The sequence below is a fragment of the Helianthus annuus genome, chromosome 15, assembly GCF_002127325.2.
Source record: "Helianthus annuus cultivar XRQ/B chromosome 15, HanXRQr2.0-SUNRISE, whole genome shotgun sequence".
Classification (NCBI taxonomy): domain Eukaryota; kingdom Viridiplantae; phylum Streptophyta; class Magnoliopsida; order Asterales; family Asteraceae; genus Helianthus; species Helianthus annuus.
Genome location: NC_035447.2, coordinates 56,797,833 through 56,816,423, shown reverse-complemented (window position 1 = coordinate 56,816,423; position 18,591 = coordinate 56,797,833). Strand labels below are relative to the sequence as shown.

The window sequence follows — 18,591 nt, the reverse complement described above, 5'->3', positions numbered from 1 at the left end:
GTTTATTCAATACGCGGTGCTTTAGTCATTACCTTAACCCGTAATCAACCAGGAACAGACTGGCAGTTCCGATCTCCAACCGACGACCTTTGCTCCGATTCCGATCTCCGATCACAAACCATGACTCAAGAAGGCAAGAGCAGAGGCGTCCTTTACCCCGGCGAGCAGCCTCCGCCGTCGTATTATTACGGTACGTTTCAAGGGGTTGCAAATCATCCTCCACCACCTGCACCTGTCACTTACCAGCCTTCCGTAGGTCTTCCGCAACCTGTTCCACCTCCGCATATCGTTCGAATCGATTATTCACATAGCTACCAAACCGCTCCAGGTATACCTAATTTGTTTGATCTTATTTTATATTGTAATAGATTCTAGATTATGATCATGATGTAGGTGATGATTTGAGGATTAGTTTATGTTTATGGATGGAGACTGTTGAGGTGTTAGGTTTTGATTTGTTTTCGTAACCTAGGTTAGGTTAACTCTTTGAAGCATGAAGTTTGAGGTTTAGTAGTACAATTAGGGCCAATTTATTTTTAAAATTTAAGATGTAATGCTGTAAGTTTGTTCTCGTGGTCTTGTTAGTTTTATTTAGTTCTAACCGTAGTTGTCAAAGGCGCGAAGAGTGAGCCTTGGGCCTAGTTGCAAGGCGCTTAAAAAGAGAAGGCCCGAGATAAGCAAGGTTTATAGGATAAAGTGATAAACATAATGTTTTTTGGGGCTTTACTTTTTTTAACAATTTAACATGTTTTAGGCTTGTTTAGGGCTAGTTTAGGCTGGTTTCCAGGCCATTTTTAGGGATCTTGCCGAAATTTGACTGATATAGAAAGACTGGAATCTCTCTCAAAGGTCGCCGGAGCGCCTAGATGGCAGCAATGCATTTTTTTCTGCACCTCGCCTTGCCTGAGGATGTAGGTGCGCACCCGGAGGGCTTTTGACAACATAGGCTCTAATTATATAAAATCTAAAGTTTTGCTTTTTTCTAGGAGGATTAGTTTCTTCAGCATGTTTAATTGATGATGAATTGATGATTTTAAGTTTTTGTATAAGGATGTTGAGTAGAAAGTAGAAACCTTGAAGGGGATAGCGATGCCATGCGTTTCCGTGGTGTTAGTATCTATGAAGGAAAATCATGCGTTTCTTTGAGTTTCTTATGGAGAATAAGTCTCTTCATAGTTGATTGACGGTGATTGGTGAATCAAGATTTTGCATAGAAGTTTAGGGGTTTGAGTTTTGACTCAAATTTGTTTGCTTTTTTTCTTTTCAGTCGTTGAGCAAAACGGAGGAAGAGATTTGTAACAAACCTATTTCTTGTAAATAACAAACTGTAAATTTTTGCAATTAATATCCCAAAACATAAGATAATTGCCAACAATATACAATTAATTCTATCCTATTATAAGTTTTAAATTCTCTTGCTTGTTAGGCTGTGTGGTAAATGGAGGGCGTTAATGGCAAGCCCGCCTTGCACTAACGGGCTCTAAGCTCCTTGAGATATGGGGTCCACGGTGGACCGTCCACTCCTTTTAGCCAATCATGTCTTTTTGTTTTTCATTTTATTCTTTTTCTTTTATTTTATATTTAGTTATTCCACTACACCTAGTTATTGGGCATCTAGTTATTACTCAAATTCATACGTGGTGGTGACGTGGCAATGGTTTAGTCATTTGACAACACATAGTCTTACACTCTTACTAAATAAAACATATCAACCTGTAGTTTCATTGCTTGTAGTTGCTATCTTTAAATGATGCATAATCACATGCCTCTTAGGATGGGGGGTGTGGTATAAATCCCGTAGGGGCTTTATCATGCCACGTCAGATCCAACTAGGCGCCACGTCATATGGGGGGCTTTAAAGCCCCTTCTTTTAACTTGCAGGGTGTGGTATAAAGCCCCTCTATTAAACAAAATAAAAAAAAAAAAAGATTTTATTGGTTGAAAAGAGGTGGGCCCCACCTGCACCCCCTTTTTGCTCGTTAGCAGCATGGCGGAAGAAGGATGGCGGCATGGCGCCCCATTTCATTTGCTCGGTGTGGAGGATGGCGCCCCAAGGGCGCTATGTTTGCCTTGTTACACCTCCTGGCCTTATAACGGTATCAACTACCCAGCCTTTTAACCGACATTGAAGCTTTTCATGTTGTTTAATGTCTACCACTCAAAGCACCATCAATAAGTACTGAATATACATAAAAAAACAACGCGTAAGCTTTACGCATAGTGTGTTCAAGGGTGTATTGTACTAGTGTCACAAATAACCCGGAAAGTATCTGAATGAACAGTTTATGTAAAGAAGCACGCTAATAGTTAAAACAGTAAGCAACTAGATATGCATGGTCATGGTACTTAAAATCGTTTCCAAACAAAATCATGCTTTCCTTTATTTTAAAGCTTTGTTACCACCTAATAGCCGACCTATTGGCATGTCAAGAAGTCGGAGACCCATGTTGAATTTTTAATGCAATTACCCCCAACGATTACCGTATCATTTTAATTTTTATACATTTTCCCATTGTTGTCAATAGCGGCTATAGCGACCGCTATAGCGCGCTATGTAGCGAAGCGACCAAGTGTCGCTATGTGTGTCATAGCGACCAATAGCGTGAATAGCGACAGTTAGTTTTTTTCTTTTTTATTTTTTGATGTAAATAGCAATTAGATAAGCTATAAAATAGCTGGATTTATATGTTTTTGTTAAATATACATGTAAAATAGCATATATACCAAGGTATTTTGATATAATATACATATAAAAATTTTCAAAATTCTTTTTCTAGTGTATCGCTATATACAAAATAGCGGTTGCTATTTGTTGCTATTCGCTATGTAGCAATATATAGGTCCCTTGTCGCTATTTGTCGCTATTCGCTATTAACAACTATGCATTTACCTACCAATTGCATTCAAGCATAATTGAATATATTCAACATCATTTGCATCAACTCACATCGTTCGTTATCGACTACTATTAATTTTATTATTATTATTATTATTATTATTATTATTATTATTATTATTATTATTATTATTATCAGTTTTCTGTTTACGTGTTGCTTAACGCTTATCATTATTTGACTACTTGATATTTTTTCAGGCGTTGTGATCGCTTCTGGGACACCTGTGGTGATTGACCGTGGCCCTCTTCCTTGCTGTGGTTGTGGGATTGGCTGGTTCTTGTAAGTGTAAATCAACAAGAAGTTTTGTACACATAATTTAGACTCTATGTCATTGAATTTATACTGAAATGAAAGAGTTGGCTCTCATGCAGATTTTTTGTTGGGTTCTTCTGTGGGGCCATTCCCTGGTATGTGGGAGCTTTCATACTACTCTTTGTGCGGGTTGATTATAGAGAAAAGCCTGGACTTGTTGCCTGCACCATAGCGGTGAGTTTTTTTCTTTTTCCTTTTTGCAAAAGAAGATTAAATTAATAATGCATCTATTTTGTGATTTAACTGCAAAGGACACAAAACAACATCTGAGCCTTCTAAATGACATAGCTTCTTTACATGCACTTTTGCACGTGTATAGTATATACATAATACATATATCCATACATACATGCATATACATACAGGGGAAGGATCATGAGAAAACTACTCATTGTGAGAAAACTCTATCTAACCATTACTAAACCCTAATCCCTAAGAAATAAACTCTAAACCCTAAAAGCTAATGCCTAAAAGCTAAAACTAACTGCTAAGGCTAAACCCTAACCTGTAAAAATCAAACCATAAACCCTAAAAACTGAACTTCGGAAAAAATTTAACACAAATATCAATCGTTTGATAAGAGTTTTCTCGACGAAGAAGAGTTTTCTCATGATCCTCTCCCTATACATATGTGTATGTATGAAGCAAGTGTATCGCCTCCTACCACTATATGTGTCAATTTGTCCCAATACTTATGAATGGTGGTCAATTTGGTTGCATGCAGGCAACTTTGGCTTTGATTGCTGTTGGTCTTGGTGTGCAGAGGGTCAAATATGGGTGGTAAGTTTACTATTAGAGTTTGCATATTTGTATAGTCATCAAGAAATTATGAGTAAAAAACATGGATTGGTTGTTGCAAAACTACTTTGAAGGTAATTATGGTTCTTTGTGTATTGTAATTTGGCTATTAATTTTACACATAAGTTCGGGATTTCGTTGCTCAAAAACAGTTCCATTAAAGTTGTCTGATCGAAGCCATACCTTCTTAATACGGGTTAAGTTGGGTTGGGTTGGGTTGTATTGAATCACCATCAAACACATATGTGACACTCAGGGGGGTTTAGTGTTATATTTAATCAGGAATAGCCTCTTGCATTTCAATATAACCTCCATGGATGAACATACTGCCTTCTCCCTATAGAGGGTGTTTATAACCGGTGAAATCGATTGAACCCTTTCAAACCAAAGCAAGTCCTGCTCGTTCAGCTAGTTTGAAATTTAAGTGGTTCATTTTATGGTTTGTTTTGACGGTCACGGTCTAATGGTCTGGTTGACGCTTATCTATGACAAGAGGTTCATTCATAAAAAAAGAAAAATTAACGTCGTCGTTTGTGGTATTTTATCACACTAGTTAACGCGATTCATCATAAGTATCTCATTTAGAAGTATCTTATATTATGCCTTTCGTTGCAACATGACAGTAACTGAAATCATGTGTCACGTTTACTGGTATTGTTTGATTGAAAAAGAAAACAAATGATTGTTTTGAAATACTGTATTGAGATGTAAACAAGCTGACACGTTCGTAAGTGATTCATGTGCAACTAGCTAAAAGTTAAACTGAGACGAGTTCAGGTTTAAATTGCAATCCATTTACTCTAAAGTTTGATCAGTATCATGAGTTTTAATGTGACTGTTACCCGTATAAATATATTAGCAGTTATATTAAATAAATAAAATATAGTTAAATAAATATTTTTAGATGTATAATTATGAGAAAAAAAAAAAACAAATAAAGGATATTATAAATTTGTTTATAAATAATGAATAAGTTGAGTCAAAGTTACACTTGAAAATACTTATTAATCAAACTCAAGTTCTATGTGCAAGGCTTTAAATGAATCTAACTCTAAGTTTTCATATATAAAGCTTGAAATGTATCTATCTTGTACAAGTTGTATATCTATTTCATTCAACAAAGGGCAACTAGCAAGGTGCTAGACCTAAATACAAACAAAACAGTGTAGTGGCGGAGCTTAAACAAAAGTTTCGAATGGGGGTGGGGGGCGGAAGGTGATGGGACCAAATTTTTTTTCTTATCGCTATGTTTCGGGTTGTATGTTCAGGTCAGATATTCGATTCGAGCCGGGTCAAACAATAATAAATCTAAATAAAACTACATAATCTTCAAAAATCTTCGCAATGTTTGTTTCCTTGATTGAAAAGGTTAGCTCGAACCTTACTTTCCACCTATTCCCCCACCATAACTCAAATTGTATATATAAAGCTTGAAATGGATCTATTTTGTACTCTCTTAAGCAGGGATGAGCCGGTACCTGTTCGGTACCGAAAAACGGGGAAAACTGGTACCGGTGTTTTATCCGTAAATACTGGTATCGGTACCGAAAACGGTACCGGTACCGAAAAACGGGAAAAATGGGAACCGGTACCGGTACCGAATATACCCGGTTGGTACCGGTTCGGCACCAGTACCAAATGCTCATCCCTACTCTTAGACTAACTCCATCCATCACCCGCCCTTCTTCCCCCTGCCCGCTGCCACGTCCCCTACCCAGCCAACCTCTCCCTCCTCTTCTCTCTCATCACCCTCTCACAACAATCTTACGGACGCGCCCTTGTGCAAGGGCAGCCCCAACAACCTCTCTCCGCCATATCTCCTGCCTCTGTTCTCTTTCCTCCACATCTTCTACCACATCGGAATGGGCGGGGTATAAACTCCCGCCTTGAAGACGGTCTTAAGTTAGATAGGCATAACCTTTTTTTTTTTTTTTTTTTTTTTTTGTATAAAACGTGTCAATTTGTTAAACTCGATATGTACCACATATATAAGAGAATCTTCTACTCTGCAATAATCAAATTTATTATCAATTGAAGTCATCCACATATTTTCTAACTATATAAACCAATCATGTATCAATTCCTTTTATGAATGTTAATAATAATAATTTTTAAATAAAATGATATAATCACCGATTCAAATAAAAAGTCTTAACAATTCAGATCCGATATAATGTTTAATCATTCAGAGATAAATTTCTAAAACATTTAAACATTTGCTCACGAAACAATCTAAACCATTAAGAGCCTAGTATCAGCTAAAACAAACACCCCCTTAAATAGTTCCAAAAACATGGTAGGTTAGTAAGGCAAAAGACATGAAAGATTTTGTTGTTACATTTGGGCTATCTATAAGGCCCAATCCAGCCCAAGAAGTAGGGTTCTTCTTCTCAAGCCACTTATATACCAATCGATGCCCTAATTTCCATCGTTACCGCCCCAACCACACCGCACGCAGCACTCACCGTCGAAGACCTCAACAATGAGCTACAAGGTTCGTATGTGATAACAATCAATTTACATATAGCTAATCGATCGAACATTTGAAGATATTTTGTTTCTGTTAAAATAGTGAATAATTGTGTTTTGTTGTTGCAGTTTCATCAGTTTCAGGTCGTCGGCAGAGGTTTACCGACGGAGTCTGATGAGAATCCGAAGATCTACCGGATGAAGCTTTGGGCTACCAATGAAGTTCGTGCTAAGAGCAAGTTCTGGTCAGTTTTTTTATTTATTTATTTTATATTTTATATATATTCTAAGGACACGTGGATGTTAATTGGTTGTGGAAATTAGGTATTATTTGAGAAAGTTGAAGAAGGTGAAGAAGAGTAATGGTCAGATGCTTGCTATTAATGAGGTGAATTTTATATCTTATTATTTGATTTGGCATTGATGTTTTAACTTTGTTACTTTTTATATGTTTAATTAGTTTGTATTTTGATCTATTTATTTGTTATATGTGATCATCAACATGTTTTTGTTTTTATAACTACAATGAATTGGAATCCGAAATTGCTACACATAACATCATGGTTAGGGTTTATGGTCTTTGTTTGGTGCTAGGAATTCAGTATAATACAGGTTTGACTATTTTCTAGTCTGCATGCTGTTGTAGTAGCTATCAATTTGGTACTAGAGATAGAATTTATATTTTTAACAATTTGAAAGAAGCTTGGTTACATTTATTTTTTTTAAACTTTTTTCATGTTTTTCTCCTTATAAATTTTGTTTTTAGTTTATTGTGTTTTCATCATCTATAAAGCCTTTAACATGGCTGTGCACATGTCATTGCTTCCATGAATCTTGATTTATTTATCTGTTGCTGGAATTTGTATATACTCTTAATGATTTATATGGATTCTTGTGTCCGGATTGATATTAATAATTATCTGGATTTCGGTTGTGATACCAATCATATGATTTTTTGGATAACCATGTTTTGATTTTTGGTTATCCGACTATTTTGGAGTCAAGTAATCCGCAATACTCATGATCGAAGGGTACCTAATATTACTCCACTGTTTTCTTTTAATTCATAGTGAAGCTTTTACACTCATATCTCAAAAGATGTCTTTTATGTGTATTAAGTTGAATGATTACTAGAATTATCACCGAATCAAGTAACCAAAAAGGTTCAAACTTTTTTTTTATTTCTGATCTATTGCCATCAATTATTAGATTTTTATTAAGTTTATGGTTTTCTTTTTTGTTTTACTAATTTTGCTCGATTATATATATATTTCTCCAGATTTTTGAGAAGAACCCAACAACCATCAAGAACTACGGCATTTGGTTGAGGTACCAGTCGAGGACCGGGTACCACAACATGTACAAGGAGTACAGAGACACCACCTTAAACGGTGCTGTTGAGCAAATGTACACCGAGATGGCTTCTCGTCACAGAGTCCGCCACCACTGCATCCAGGTCATCAAGACTGCCACCATCCCCGCCAAGCTCTGCAAGAGGGAGTCCACCAAGCAGTTCCATAATTCGAAGATCAAGTTCCCGTTGGTCTTCAAGAAGGTTAGACCACCAACCAGAAAGCTCAAGACCACCTACAAGGCTTCAAGGCCCAACTTGTTTGTTTAAGTGGGTCTGTTTTGGTGTTTGTTGCTGTCTGTTACAATGTTTGGAATTACTGGAAATTTTGTTTTTTGTTTTCAAACTTCTTTGTTCTTCGTTAATCATTTTGCTGGTTTTAGAAGTCTTGGATATTTGAGATTTTGATGTTGCGTTGATGATTAGAGAATGCTATTATTATTCAGGGATACCATTGTTGTTGCTTGTCTTGATATTATATTTTCTGTTTTTGTTTATGTGTAAAACAAAGTTAATTATATTCAAAAAACATGACAAAAGAACTTTAAAGTTAACGTGACTCATTGAACAGTATTGTGTGGATGACGAGCTGACAGATTAAATCAGAATAACAATGACAATGTGTTGGATTAGTTGTGCCGACCAGCTGTTTGATCGAGCAAGAGCAAGCCAAAGAGCGGGTTTTTAAACGACTTAAAGTAAAACAGTTGAGCGTGGTATGAATAGAGTTTGAATTAAAGTAAGGTTTATTTTCAAGGGCATAAAAGGTTCGTATGAAACCGGATTTTGAAAAGAGGGATCAAATATTTAGGTTCTTGGTGTTTTTTGGGTTTTGACTTTTGATCAGTTCGATGGGAAGCGGTTATAGAGACAGCACTTGTCAAAGAGTATGTCGTATGCTGTTTATAACATCAATAATCAATGAAATCCTTATAAAACCATGTGTAGTGGTAGTGGGTTATAATGCCCCCACCATGGGGTATTATCCGACACGTGGCGTCCTAGTCAGCTTTGGGGCATTATAGCAAAAGTGGCGTAGTGGGGCATTATGCCAATAACGCCCATATTATTTTTAATGAAAAAAAAGGAAAAGGGATGTAGGTTGAAAAGTAAAGTGGCATGTGTTTTGTCATAATGTGTCAGCCATATTGGTCCCTTTCTATTGGTAAGTCAAAGTCCCTTTACACTTGGACCCCTTTGATTGGCCACATGCAAAATTCCTTTTCCTCACTTGAGCGTTTTATTTAAAACGCCAGAATGCAAAATTGTCATTTATAACGCCCAAAAACGCCTGGTGTAGTGGGGGGACGGCGTTTTGGGGCGTTTTTTTTTGAATTTTTTTTTAAAAAACACGCCCCACTACGGATGGTCTAATTAATTGTTTGTTGTGCATGTTATCTTTACTATTTTGTTTTCAAATCAAAACATTTTACTTTTCATGCAAACAGAGTACATAGAGTTGGAAACAAATAGAGATAAGACTTGTCAAAGAGTATGTTGTGGAGATTGGACACAAAAATACGAAGATAAGACTTGTCAAAGAGTATGTTGTGGAACTAAAAATTTCCAAATACATCAATGAAATCCTTAAAAATATTATACAACACATAAAGAAATAAAGGTTTTGCACTAGAGCTAGTAGTAGTAGTAGCTTAATAACCATTCTTTAAAAATGGTGATTTAGGAAATATGATGGGTCTATAGAAATTAGTATAGGAAAACTTGGAAACAAAGTGCCAAGTTGTAAAATTAGGTGATATTAATGTCATGGATAGTTATTGATTTTGTATTATAACGTAATTTTATAGTCATGATCAATAAGGGTTCCAAAGCATTTGACTTTACATACAGTAACACTGACCACATGGAGATGGATACAGAGAGAGAGATAGGATGAACACAAAAACATTGTTTATCTTCACAGGGGTCGAGTACAGTTACAGATGTAAACGGACATACAAGAACATGATCAATAGTAAGCCAAGGTGAAAGAAAAACAGGTATAGGTGTCAAAATCGGAGGCTCGGGTAGCGGGCCAAAACAGGCCAGATTAGGCTGTTTACCAACAGATTTTTTCCTCTGCAAGTGGCTTAGACCATGCGTAGTCGTTGGGGGGTGAATAATGCCCCACCCTAGGGCGTTTTGCGCCACGTGTAATCCTAGTCATCAAAGGGGCGTAGTGGTGATAACGTCGTTTGGGGGCGTGCTTGGGCTTAAAAACGCCCAAATCTAAACGATTACGGGTGGTCTTAGACTTGACTTCATTGGGTACAGTAGGTTCCTATATTGGCAAATAAACAAATAATAAAAATGCAGAACTGTGGCAGACTGTCATTAATAAATGACCATCAACTTACACATATATCAGTTTCAGTGTCTTACATTTAACAGGTCAAATGGTTTAACTAAAAAGAAAATGGATCAAAAGGGTCGAACAGATTAAAACCCATACAAAGTTACAAACTGAACTATAATTTTTAAAGACCTATTGAGTCATACTTTGCATGTTTATAACTTTATAAAACGAAGAAATTATAAAAAAAAGAGTGTAAGTTGGCCCAACCCTTTTTGGTCCATTTTGACCCATTACAGATCAGGATGGGTTGACACGAAATACTTTGTCCAGGACCTCTATAATCTATTGTCCAGGACCTCTATTGTTATATAAATAAGAGTCAGTATGATTAAAACACATATATTTTCTCAATAATACCCTAACCTCTGTAAAAACGTTTTACATAATTCACATACTAATAAAAATACCCTTTGGACCTGTTTGAAAAATGTAACCAGAATCGATGGATCCAAAAGTAAATGGGTCAAACTATACTTGTAAAAAAATATGAGATGAGAAGTTATTACCTCTTTCACGTAAAATAAACCAACATGTTAAAAAAAATCTGCCAACACCTGAATTGGGACCCTTCTGGTTTCTCTGATGCCATAAACGTTTGACCATGTGTAACCTATGGTAAGGCTTTCAATGGCTTGGTTGCCACCTCAGCAAATTCTTCCGCTACAGAAGCATCTACAACAACCATAACCTAAACAGGCATCCATGATTAAGGTGAGACTTTAATTAATTTCAATATGAAATTTACTAGAAAAACAGCTTTCTCAAAGATAAGCTTACATATTCAGTATTGTATTTTACAAAATGCTTATCAAAGATGTGCTTCATACAAGAACATGTAAAAAGCCATGATGGAAGAAAAACACGTATAATTGGCAAAACGGGCTGCCCGGATATCGAGCCAAAACAGGTCGGATTGGGTTGACCTGAAACACCTTTTTGTATATATAATTATTGTCTAAATATGCTTAATATTGCATTCTTTCAAAAAGAAATTACTTACTTGAATAGAATGACTTAGGAGGGTTTATAGTTAGTTACATTATAAAACACATTGGGCATTTTTCAACCCGTTCATCCCATTTTACACTTTTCATTTGAGCTATTTTTCCACTAGGAGCAGCCACTTACATAGTTCTTCAATCAAGTCTAGTGATCCAAAGAGAATCTTTTACATCTTTATCAGTTTCAACGACTGAACCATCTCTCCTCCAAATGGGTCGGACAAACTGGAAGCCATACACAGGGTACTCAAATTCATAAAAACATCTTAAAATGTTTTACTTAAGAAAAGATCGGGATTATTTTTGTAGTAATCAAGTTTTTGTTAAGTCATATTTGCACAATAATCTTTTTAAATTTCGAAGAAATGGATAAAATGAGTGATTGTAGTCTAGCCCAATCCGTTGTGACCCGAATAAAAAAATTTGACTACTTCAACCAATTACTCAACCCACCCGACCAATCCATTTGGCCATCTCTATCCAAAAGGTATGAAAAGATATTTCTTTGAAATAAAACAACCAGTAATTACAGTGTATGATATCCAAAACTAGCTTGAAAAAAAAACATGTTTATGATATACAAACAACAAAAACTATTGTTACAAATGCAACTGACCTTATCATCATACAAGCAACACCTCAAAACAACAAATATTAGGGCTGAAGTAAAATATATAGATTCGTGTCCACGAGGACCATGTTAGTAGCCAAAAATAGATAATCCACGTAATGTTGATATAAAAAAAAATGCAAGCTAAGTTCCCCTTAACAAATCAACCATCACACCAATCTTAGCCAATGTGCTTACAACACTGGCCCGAACGAACCGCTGCATTTTCAAGGACGACATGATTATATATATGCCTTATGTGTATTTTCTAGGACCTAAGGTCTTTGGTCCCTCCAGACCAAGAAATGTAGAATACGATCGTAAGTTTAATGACATTTAGTATTATAGCAAAATATTGCGACTCTACCAAGAAAATGTAAAATCTGATCAAAACCGTGATGACACTTCTGGACATTTTACCTCTCAATTTGAGTAAGAAGCGTTCCATCAATTTTGCTATTCATATCCCACAGAAAAGAAAATTTAAGTTAAAACGGCAATAAAAATACAATAGTTTTATACCTCCACAAACAACAAAATCAAAGAAGTTTAGAATTCAAATTCAAAAACAAGAAAAACAGCAGAAAAGGTTAAAAGCATAAGTAACCTCGTAAAGTAAATGGTCAAAATCAAAGTAAGTAGGGAATTCGAGCACAAAAAACTAGGTAACCTATACAAACGAAAATCGAAATACTAAAAAGAGGAAAAACCATACTCAAACTATATACAAAAATCTTATTACCAAAAATAAAAATTATAAAAAAAATAATCATCATACTCAGTAAATCCCATCAATAACAAAGCTAAGGTAGGGTCTGAGGAGGATAAGATGTAGACAGCCTTACCTCTACCCCGTAGGAATAGAGGGGTTGCTTCCAGTAAGACCCCCGGTTCATAGTAGTTTTTTGACTTTGTTATAAAAAAAAAAAAAACAAAGTCAAAATCATTTTTTTAAAATATAATATCAACCGATCAAGTTTAATCAAGAAAGCAATTCACGCTACCATAAAAACCTTAGTCGCCCAATCAACCGCAATGTACAAGCCTCAAAGTACAAAAACAAGTTGAAATGGGTTTTTAGGTGCTCTGGTAACGCGTAGTCAAAATCATTTTTTAAAATATCATATCCACAGAAGAACTTTAATCAAGAAAGCAATTCACGCTACGATAACAACCTTCGTCGCCCAATCAACCGCAATGTACAAGCCTCAAAGTACAAAAACAAGTTGAAATGGGTTTTTAGGTGCTCTGGTAACGCGTAGTCAAAATCATTTTTTAAAATATCATATCCACAGAAGAACTTTAATCAAGAAAGCAATTCACGCTACGATAACAACCTTCGTCGCCCAATCAACCGCAATGTACAAGCCTCAAAGTACAAAAACAAGTTGAAACGGGTTTTTAAGTGCTCCGGTAACGGCAATACTATTTCTTGAATGTGAGCTCAGCCATGTAAAATACCATATAAAACTGTCAAACCACAAAACTATATAGAAAAAAATTATCATTACAAAGAGAAAAAAATATGAAAATCCCATGGATAAAATCATCAAAAACATAAAATATTAATAGAATGAACTTTATCAAGAACGCAATTCACGCTATAGTAGCAACCTTTGTCGCCCAATCAACCGCAATGTACAAGCCTCAAAGTACAAAGACAAGTTAAAATGAGCTTGTAGGTGCTCCGGTAACGGCATTCCTATTTCTCGAATGAAAGCTCAGCCTTGTAAAATACCATATAAAGTGCAAAACTATGAAACCACAAAACTACTAAACTATATAAAAAATATCATTAATATTTGAAAATAAAGTAATCAAAATCACTATAAACGGAGTATCAACGAAAAGAAACTTCCTTCAGAAAGCAATCCACACTACCGCAAGCCTTCATCACCCAATCAACTGCTAAGTACAAAGACAAGTTGAAATGAGTTTTTAGGTGCTCTGATAACGACATTCCTATTTCTCGAATGTGACAAAGCTATTAAACAATATAATAAAATCCCAGTACAAAGAAATATAAAATATGAAAATCACATAGATAAAATCATCAAAAACACTAATATTAACATAAAGAACTTTATCAAGAAATGAATTCACGCTATAGTAGCAACCTCCATCGCCCAATCAACCGCAATGTACAAGCCTCAAAATACAAAGGCAAGTTGTAATTGGTTTTTAGGTACTCTAGTAACGACATTCTTATTTCTTGAATGTAAGTTCAGACACGTAAAATACCATAAAAAACCGTCAAAGCACAAAGCTATTAAACTATATAAAAATAAACTCTTAACAAAGAAATAAAAATTGAAAAATCACATAGATAAAATCATCAAAAACAGAATATTAATAGTATAACTTCATCAAGAAAGCAACTCATGCTACAATAGCAACCTTTGTCACCCAATCAACTGCAAAGCACAAGCCTCAAAGTACAAAGACAAGTTGAAATGAGTTTTTAGGTGCTCTAGTAACAGAACTACTCGCTCTCGAATGTAAGTTCAGTCATGTAAAATATCATAAATAAAAAAAAAACTGTCCAACTGCAAAGCTATTAAACAATATATAAAAAAAACTAATTACAAAGAAATTAAAAAAAAAACCATGAAAAACACATGTATAAAATCATCAAAAAAGCAAGTCACGCTACACTAGCAACCTTCGACACCCAATCAACCGCAAAGTACAAGCCTCAAAGTACAAAGAAGAGTTAAATGGGTTTTTAGGTGCTCTAGTAATAGCATTCCTAGTTCTCAGATGCAAGTTTGGTCTTGTAAAATACCATATAAAAGTGTCAAACCACAAAGCTATTAAACTTCATCAAGAAAGGAATTCATGCTACAATAGCAACCTTCATCGCCCAATCAACCGCAAAGTACAAGCCTCAAAGTACAGAGACAAGCTGAAACGGGTTTTTAGGTGCTCTAGTAACAGAACTCCTCGTTCTCGAATGCAAGTTCAGTCATGTAAAATATCATTAAAAAAAACTGCTACAATAGCAATAAAAATAATCTTTTTACAAAGAAATAAAAGTATGAAAATCACATAGATAAAATCATCAAAAATACAATATTAACAGAATAAACTTCATCAAGAAAGCAATTCATGCTACAATAGCAACCTTCAGCGCCAAATCAACCGCAAAGTACAAGCCTCAAAGTACAAAGACGAGTTGAAATGGGTTTTAGGTGCTCTAGTAACATAATTCCTAGTTCTCAAATGCAAGTTCAGTCATGTAAAATACTATAAAAAAATTGTCAAGTCACCAAGCTATTAAACTATATAAAAAAATCATAACCAAGACATTAAACTATAAGAAAATCACATAGATAAAATCATCAAAAATAGAATATTAACAGAATAAACTTCATCAAGAAAGCAATTCACGCTACAATAGCACCCTTCATCGCCCAATCAACCGCAATGTACAAGCCTCAAAGTACAAAGACAGGTTAAAATGAGCTTGTAGGTGCTCTGGTAACGGCATTCCTATTTCTCGAATGTAAGCTCAGCCTTGTAAAATACCATATAAAGTACAAAACTGTCAAACCACAAAGCTACTAAACTGTATAAAAAATAGCATTACCGAGAAATAAAATATTTGAAAATAAAGTAGTCAAAATCATTATAAACGGAGTATCAACAAAAAGAAACTTCCTTCAGAAAGCAATTCACACTACCGCAACAACCTTCATCACCCAACTATATAATAAAATCCCATTACAAAGAAATATAAAATATGAAAATCACATAGATAAAATCATCAAAAACACTAATATTAACATAAAGAACTTTATCAAGAAATGAATTCACGCTATAGTAGCAACCGCCATCGCCCAATCAACCGCAATGCACAAGCCTCAAAGTACAAAGGCAAGTTGTAATCGGTTTTTAGGTGCTCTAGTAACGGCATTCTTATTTCTTGAATGTAAGTTCAGACACGTAAAATACCATAAAAACCGTCAAAGCACAAAGCTATTAAACTATATAAAAATAAACTCTAAACAAAGAAATAAAAATTGAAAAATCGCATAGATAAAATCATCAAAAATAAAATATTATTTAATAGAATAAACTTCATCAAGAAAGCAATTCATGCTACAATTGCAACCTTTGTCACCCAATCAACCGCAAAGCACAAGCCTCAAAGTACAAAGACAAGTTGAAATGAGTTTTTAGGTGCTCTAGTAACAGGACTACTCGCTCTCGAATGTAAGTTCAGTCATGTAAAATATCATAAATAAAAACAAACTGTCCAACTGCAAAGCTATTAAACAATATATAAAAAATCTGATTACAAAGAAATTAAAAAAAAAAAACATGAAAACACATGTATAAAATCATCAAAAAAGCAAGTCACGCTACACTAGCAACCTTCTACACCCAATCAACCGCAAAGTTCAAGCCTCAAAGTATGAAGAGTTAAATGGGTTTTTAGGTGCTCTAGTAATAGCATTCCTAGTTCTCAAATGCAAGTTTGGTCTTGTAAAATACCATATAAAAGTGTCAAACCACAAACCTATTAAACTATATAAAAATATCATTACCGAGAAATAAAAATTATTAAATAAAGTAGTCAAAATCATTAGAAACGAAAAAAAACTTCATGCGGAAAGCAATCCAGGCTACAGGGACAACCTTCATTACCCAATCAACCGCCAAGTACAAAGACAAGTTGAAATGAGTTTTTAGGTGCTCTAGTAACGGCATTCCTATCTCTCGAATGTGACAAAGCTATTAAACTATAGTAAAAAACTCATTACAAAGAAATATAAAATATGAAAATCACATAGATAAAATCATTGAAAAAAGATTATTAACAGAAAGAACTATATCAAGGAAGGAATTCACGCTACAATAGCAACCTTCATCGCCCAATCAACCGCAAAGTACAAGCCTCAAAGTACAAAGACAAGTTGAAATGGGTTTTAGGTGCTCTAGTAACATAATTCCTAGTTCTCAAATGCAAGTTCAGTCATGTAAAATACTATAAAAAAATTGTCAAGTCACCAAGCTATTAAACTATATAAAAAAATCATAACCAAGACATTAAACTATAAGAAAATCACATAGATAAAATCATGAAAAATAGAATATTAACAGAATAAACTTCATCAAGAAAGCAATTCACGCTACAATAGCACCCTTTGTCGCCCAATCAACCGCAATGTACAAGCCTCAAAGTACAAAGACAAGTTAAAATGAGCTTGTAGGTGCTCTGGTAACGGCATTCCTATTTCTCGAATGTAAGCTCAGTCATGTAAAAAAAAAGTGTCAAACCGCCAAGCTATTAAACTATATAAAAAATCGGATTACAAAGAAATAATTAAAAAAACATGAAAACCACATAGATAAAATCATCAAAAACAGAATATTAACAGAAAGAACTATATCAAGAAAGCAATTCACGCTACACTAGCAACCTTCGTCACCCAATCAACCGCAAAGTACAAGCCTCAAAGTACAAAGACGAGTTAAATGGATTGTTAGGTGCTCTGGTAATGGCATTACTATTTGTCGAATGTAAGTTCAATCTTGTAAAATACCATAAAAAACAGTCAAACCATAGCTACTAAGAAGCATCATTATTGCAAAAAAACTAGAACAGGTACAAAAGTAAGTATAGAAAAAACATCATGAGAAGAGTGAAAACATTAGAATAACTGAGCAGTGAAACAATTTCAATAATATGAGAGTGTTGAACAACACGACTAGCCGAAAAACGTAAAATCAAATCAAAGATATTAAAGAACAAAAACACAAGTTAATTACATCTTAAAAAACCCAATACCTAGAAAAAATTGATGAAAATAACTTCCATTGGGAAAGCAATCCAACTTACAGTAACAGATAAATTAAGAATTTCTCACATGTGAGTTCAGTCATGTAAAACACCATATAAAAAACAAGAAAAGTACAACAGGTTATAGCAGCGAAAAACTACAAAATTAAATAAGTTCAGAAGTCTAAATTATAAACAGCGAAAAAAGATTAAAAAAAAAACAAATGAAACAGCTCTTAATTGTGTCTAACTTTGTTTATATCTGCATATTTAATCGCTAATCAACGCAGCAAATTAAGAATTTCGAAAACTTGCCGATTAATTAGTTGCAAGAACACGTCAGATGATCGTCAAGATCGTTGATTGAAAAACCTTAAACTCGCAATTCTCCCAAAAGCGTGCAACGCAGATCTTGTTTTACAAAAGAATGGTTGTGTACGTACCTGTTGATTCAAATATACTGTGATTATCGGCTACATCCAGTTGATTGATCTGAAACCGGCGATCTATAATGTGGTCTGATTGAGACACCCTGAAACCCGTTGATTGAAAACCCTAAATTTGCAATTCTCCCAAACCCTGCAACGCGACTCTTGAAATACCAAACCACAACGGTTTCTTTTCTAAACAGTCGTGCGCGCAAGACCGTTGGGACGTTTCCGGATTTGATTTATTTTATTTTGTCTAAAAATTATGTGACCCTAAGAGCATTCACATCCAATCCATCAAATTATACATACATTCCACTAAAAAACAACTCCTATATCAATATATTTCCACTAAAAACAAATACTTTTTCTCTCTCCTTTTCAATTAAATAATATTATCATTACATTTTTCTCTCTCCTTCACTCACAACCACTTTCAATATATATTAAAAAATTTATACTGGGTGAACAGTGTCCCCTCAAATATACAGATGAACAGTAATATTTTCTCTCTCCTCCACTCACAACCACTTTTTATACCCTTTATAATATAAAAACTCCCCCTCACATATTTTGATGGATAG

At 34.7% G+C, this 18,591-nt stretch overlaps 2 protein-coding genes and 1 long non-coding RNA gene across 4 annotated transcripts; 2 read left to right on the top strand and 1 right to left on the bottom strand.

Annotated features, from left to right (window-relative positions):
• LOC110911675 (60S ribosomal protein L18a-like protein) lies at positions 1-4,143 on the top strand. Its single transcript, XM_022156296.2, has 4 exons — positions 1-328; positions 3,095-3,176; positions 3,269-3,383; positions 3,934-4,143. Exons 1-4 carry the CDS (start codon positions 121-123, stop codon positions 3,991-3,993), a joined length of 465 nt encoding a protein of 154 aa, XP_022011988.1. The 5' UTR covers positions 1-120; the 3' UTR covers positions 3,994-4,143.
• A 1,785-nt stretch (positions 4,144-5,928) lies between these two features.
• LOC110911673 (60S ribosomal protein L18a-2) lies at positions 5,929-8,292 on the top strand. The gene is made up of 4 exons (XM_022156295.2): positions 5,929-6,501; positions 6,606-6,721; positions 6,801-6,864; positions 7,756-8,292. The coding sequence occupies exons 1-4, from the start codon at positions 6,490-6,492 to the stop codon at positions 8,095-8,097; spliced, it is 534 nt and encodes a 177-aa protein (XP_022011987.1). The 5' UTR covers positions 5,929-6,489; the 3' UTR covers positions 8,098-8,292.
• A 1,431-nt stretch (positions 8,293-9,723) lies between these two features.
• LOC110911676 lies at positions 9,724-18,221 on the bottom strand. 2 transcript variants are annotated; one of them, XR_004882130.1, is made up of 3 exons: positions 18,023-18,221; positions 10,738-10,871; positions 9,724-10,108 (listed from the first exon to the last, which is right to left on the bottom strand). It is a non-coding gene; the product is annotated as an uncharacterized LOC110911676 (long non-coding RNA). The 2 variants fall into 2 exon arrangements; XR_004882129.1 differs by having other exon boundaries at positions 9,724-10,871.
• Between the last annotated feature and the right edge of the window lie 370 nt (positions 18,222-18,591).

Coding starts and splice junctions, on each gene's coding strand:
- LOC110911673 (XM_022156295.2), top strand. Junction 6,722..6,800: donor CGTGCTAAGAGCAAGTTCTG/GTCAGTTTTTTT, acceptor TGTGGAAATTAG/GTATTATTTGAGAAAGTTGA. Junction 6,865..7,755: donor AGATGCTTGCTATTAATGAG/GTGAATTTTATA, acceptor ATATTTCTCCAG/ATTTTTGAGAAGAACCCAAC.
- LOC110911675 (XM_022156296.2), top strand. CDS start 121: ATGACTCAAGAAGGCAAGAGCAGAGGCGTCCTTTACCCCGGCGAGCAG. Junction 329..3,094: donor TAGCTACCAAACCGCTCCAG/GTATACCTAATT, acceptor ATATTTTTTCAG/GCGTTGTGATCGCTTCTGGG. Junction 3,177..3,268: donor TGTGGGATTGGCTGGTTCTT/GTAAGTGTAAAT, acceptor GCTCTCATGCAG/ATTTTTTGTTGGGTTCTTCT.